Source organism: Carlito syrichta, unplaced genomic scaffold, assembly GCF_000164805.1.
Source record: "Carlito syrichta isolate Samal-C Ts95f unplaced genomic scaffold, Tarsius_syrichta-2.0.1 Scaffold315356, whole genome shotgun sequence".
Classification (NCBI taxonomy): domain Eukaryota; kingdom Metazoa; phylum Chordata; class Mammalia; order Primates; family Tarsiidae; genus Carlito; species Carlito syrichta.
In genome coordinates this window covers 129,440-133,922 of record NW_007259452.1, presented here as the reverse complement: position 1 = coordinate 133,922, position 4,483 = coordinate 129,440, and the positions used below count along the sequence as shown (strand labels likewise).

At 46.4% G+C, this 4,483-nt stretch overlaps 1 protein-coding gene across 4 annotated transcripts in view; it reads left to right on the top strand.

Moving 5' to 3' along the window:
* The window catches only part of ZNF691 (zinc finger protein 691), a 6,658-nt gene extending 4,300 nt beyond the window's left edge, over window positions 1-2,358 (top strand). For 3 of the 4 annotated variants that reach the window (XM_021706223.1, XM_021706222.1, XM_008072594.2), the window contains one exon: window positions 845-2,358. In XM_021706223.1, the coding sequence (XP_021561898.1) occupies window positions 854-1,705 (852 nt within the window). In that variant the 5' untranslated portion in view covers window positions 845-853 and the 3' untranslated portion in view covers window positions 1,706-2,358. The remainder of the gene's footprint in view (window positions 1-844) is intronic. The other variant, XM_008072595.2, reaches the window with a different exon arrangement.
* The last annotated feature ends 2,125 nt before the right edge of the window (window positions 2,359-4,483 follow it).

The window sequence follows — 4,483 nt, the reverse complement described above, 5'->3', positions numbered from 1 at the left end:
TCCAGTCTGGGCGACCGAGTGAGACTCTAACTCAAAAAAAAAAAAAGAGTGTGGTGGAAGTGGGCACAACCAGTCAGACCAGACCCTGCAGCAGGTCTTGGAGTCCCCAGATATTAATGCTTTAATTGCTAGATTATGGTGTGTTCTGGAGAGGGCTGGCATGGCAGAAATCTTAACAAGAGTCAAACTGGACCTTGTAAACCACTAGGAGGACCTCAGGAGTTTTTTGAAAGCAGGCAAATAGATGGAGGCTTTTAAGGAAGGTTTTTCAAAAAAGATTGCATATAAAGGGGTTTCAGTTAACTTATAGTTAGGCAGAAAAATTAAACTCATCCTAGAATGGAAGCTCCTTTACTCTCACACAAATTGTAGTCTACATTGTCATTGTTTAGTAGTCTTAGGAAAAGTGACATTTTTTAGATTGCACAAATATTATCTGGTGGTGGTGGACAAAGCTAGTAGCTTTAAATATCTGTGAAAGTTTGTCACTTAAAGTTAATAGGTAGCCTGGGTTTGGCAAGTCAAGCCTGTAATCCCAGAGCTTTGGGAGGCTTAGGTGGAAGGATTATTTTAACCCACGAATTCGAGGCTGCAGTGAGATATGATGGGTTGCCCTCCAGCCCGGGTGATAGAGCAAGACCCTGTCTCTAAAAAAAAAAAAAAAAAAAGAAAATGAAAAAAAGAAGTAAGAGTGTTCTATCCTCCAAGTATTCCAGTTGATTGAGGTTATTTCTGATGGTTGGTTCCATGGGGAAGATGTGCACCCTTTCAGACAGAACAAGATTCCCTGTGGTCTAGTCTAACCCGAAGAATAAAGGTATTGGCCATTTGTGTTCCTCTTCAGGGTTCAGAGATGGGCAGTGAGAAGGAGCAGAGTCCAGAACCACACCTGCCTGAGGAAGGGGAAGGGGGCAGACCTTGGAGAGTGGATGCCTTAGAGGGTTCTCGGATCCCACCTGGGGAGGAGCATGGGCAGGAGATCCTGTCAGAGGGGCCACAAGAAACCCATCCAAAAAAGCCATGGCAGAAAGTCACTGCCCCAACTGGAGAACCAGGGAACCTCCTTGCTCATCCAAGGCCCGAGGCAGACGAGAAGCCCTTCATATGTGCCCAGTGTGGCAAAACCTTCAATAATACCTCCAACCTGCGAACACATCAACGAATTCACACTGGCGAGAAGCCTTATAAGTGTTCTGAATGTGGTAAGAGCTTCTCAAGAAGCTCCAACCGCATCCGGCACGAGCGGATCCACCTGGAAGAGAAGCACTACAAGTGTCCCAAGTGTCAGGAGAGCTTTCGGCGGCGCTCGGACCTCACCACGCACCAGCAAGATCACCTAGGCAAGCGACCATACCACTGTGACATCTGTGGCAAGAGCTTCAGCCAGAGTGCCACACTGGCTGTGCATCACCGGACCCACCTAGAACCAGCACCCTACATCTGCTGTGAGTGTGGGAAGAGCTTTAGCAACAGCTCCAGCTTTGGTGTGCACCATCGCACCCACACAGGCGAGCGGCCTTATGAGTGCACCGAGTGTGGGCGGACCTTCAGCGATATCTCCAACTTTGGAGCACACCAGAGGACCCATAGAGGGGAGAAGCCCTACCGGTGCACTCTGTGTGGGAAACACTTCTCCCGGAGCTCAAATCTCATCCGCCACCAGAAAACACACTTGGGTGAGCAGGCTGGGAAAGATTCCAGCTGAAGGAAACCCCCATTTAGAGAGGGAAAGAACAAGAGATGCCAGCCTAGTGGAGAGAGATCTTTAGGATCTGTTGCTGCCACCTTGACCTCAAGCCCTTCATCCCGTTTTGGAGAATGACTTCCTATTGCCTCTGAAGCAGGATCTCCAAGAAGTCCTGAGAAGGGAGTCTGAGTAAAAATCCTTGCCTCTTTCCAGGCCAATATCTTGCCTTGGAAAGTCAGAGGACCCAATCTTAGTTTTACCTCCTTGGGGTGAAAGAGAAATAGGGTAGGCTCGGAACATGCTCAAGCCATTAGGGCAACTGTCCCCTGACCTTTGAGGAAGTACCTGTGAGATGGGCATCACTGTCTGAAGGTTCTCCAGATGGTCTGTGAATTGCTTAGGGCATACTGCAGTGGCCTGTTAGTTCCTACCTCTTGTGCCCTAACTTTGCTTCTAGGTCTCTGGGTGAGGAGGAGTGACCTTCCCAATGGAAGGGGCCTCCTTGGTCTGGAGAAGAGATCTGAGGCCCTGTCTTAGGAATGAAAGGGAAGCCCTCAGGGAGCCATGATTTAGGGACCTTCATACTCACCCATGTTTGTTACTTGTTATCCCTACCCAACCTGCCTTTGGTTCCAAGAGTGATTAGCAGTAAAATCCTTCATTGAAAAGGACCTGTGTACTTATTTGGGGGATTGGGAAGCTGGGGAGATTGTTCCACCAAAGCGACTCTGAAGGGAGTTGAATTCTAAGAAAGAGGTGGGTGGCTGCTCTGGAAAGCAAAGGAAAGCAGACTGAGATCTGGGGCTTTTGAAGAGAAGAGGGAAAGGAAAGGAACTAACATTAATTGGGAATCCACTACATGCTATTGATTCTGTTAGTCATGTTTACATTCTTTATCTCATTTAGTTGTCACAGCAACCCTCAAGAGAATAAGTCAGGAAATGGAGGTGAGGAAAGGTGAAGTCACACAGCAGGTACGTGGTAGAGCCTCCCTGACTCCCAGCTCCTGCTCTTTTCACTACATTCACCTTGTTGAGTGACTCCTCCTTCAGAAGCCACTTAGGAGACTGGCCTAGAGGTGGGAGCCAGTGTGCCCTCTTAATGTGGCCTTGGTCCATTCGCTCAGTGGGAAGTCAATACCAAGCCTGAGGACCTTTTCAGCTTTAGATTGTTGATTGAGCACCTGTTCTGTGCCTAGGAAAAATTGCAGTGGCAGGGAGTGTGGGGTGAGGGATGGAATAAGATGAGAGAAATCTGAAGGCCCATGATGAATATCTTTGCTCTTAGTAGCAATAGTTTAGTTTTCAAGGCTGGGACAGCTTGGCAAGGATTTTGTCAGGTTTCCTATCCTCCTGGTTTAGGGCTGCCTCCACATGGCAGACTTCAGGGTTTTCTATGTGGAAGTTTGGTGTTCACTCAGCTTTCCTCTAACAAATATAAAGGACCCTTTTCTACCTTTCATCAGTCTGGGGCCCTGCTCTGCTAGAGTGAGAGACCCTCTTCATTTGTAGCCAGTTGGCAGAATGTGATTCTGGCACCATGCTTAGAACTGACACCACAGATGGGGACCCTGCTGCCTGCCAGTAAGGAATGTGCTATGAACTTTATAGTCATTATCGCGTTGGATTCTCAAAACAGCCCTGTGAAGTAAGAATTATCTGCATTTGTCATATGTGGAAACAGGCTGACATAGAAAGTGACTTACCCAAGATTACAGAGCAAGTGGCAGGTTTAGGAATGGTACCTACTTCTGCCCATATCCAAAGCCTGTATTTTTTCCAACTGTAAAAGAAGATTTCTTAAATGATTCCCTATGTTTGTAGAGCACCTTACCATTAACAAAGCACTTTTATTTTATACACATTTTTCTATTCTTTGATAATTTGAACACAAAGTATTTTATACAGTTACCTAAACTTGCACATTGAATTGGCATACACCCTAATAATAAGTCACCATCTTTCAAATACCACTGAGTGCCAGTTATTGTACACCTTTTATCTCTGAGGTTCATACTATCCCATTTTCAAGATAAAATTCTGTGAAGTTAAATGACCTGACCCATTGGGAGAGCTGAGATTTAAATCAGGTGTGTCTGATCCCAACACCAAGCTCTTCATTATACTCACTACCAAGCTAGATCTACTGGTCTCCTCTCAGTCTGGGAAGCTTGGGCAACTCTCCAAAAACACTGAATATTGACACATACTTTACACTTCTCTCTCCCTCCTAAGGGATAAGTCAAAAGTTCCAGACCTGGAGCCCTCACTGACAACTGCTGTGACTTTTCGTGAGCTTCTGCTGCCAGTCAGACCCAGGAACAATGTACCAGGTCCCAACTCTGATCTTGGAGAGTGACTTCCCAGCCAATATAAATTGCCCTTTCTTGACCCTGACTCAGGCTAGGGGTTTTGTGTTGGTTCATGCTTTTGAGTCCTGACTGGTTCATTTATTTACTCTCAGACTTCCTTTACTTTTTTCTTCATTCTCTTTTTTCTTTCCCTTCCTTTCTCCCTTACTCTTTTCATCCTTTCCATCTCTTCCCTTCCTTTCCCTCTTTTCCTCCCTTCCTCTTGTCCTTCTTTCTCTTCCTAGTAACTAGAAATACTAATGTTGAAGACAACACAGCCCTTGTGTTTTCTTGTGCAGGAGTTGCCACACAAACCCAGAGTTGCAATGCAGGATAGTAGGTGTCACTACAGCTGTACCTAAGGTGCTGTAGAAGCCTAGGGGAGGGCCTTAACCTGGTCTGTACCAGACATGGGGGCTCAGGAATAAATGAGACAATCCTTGCTG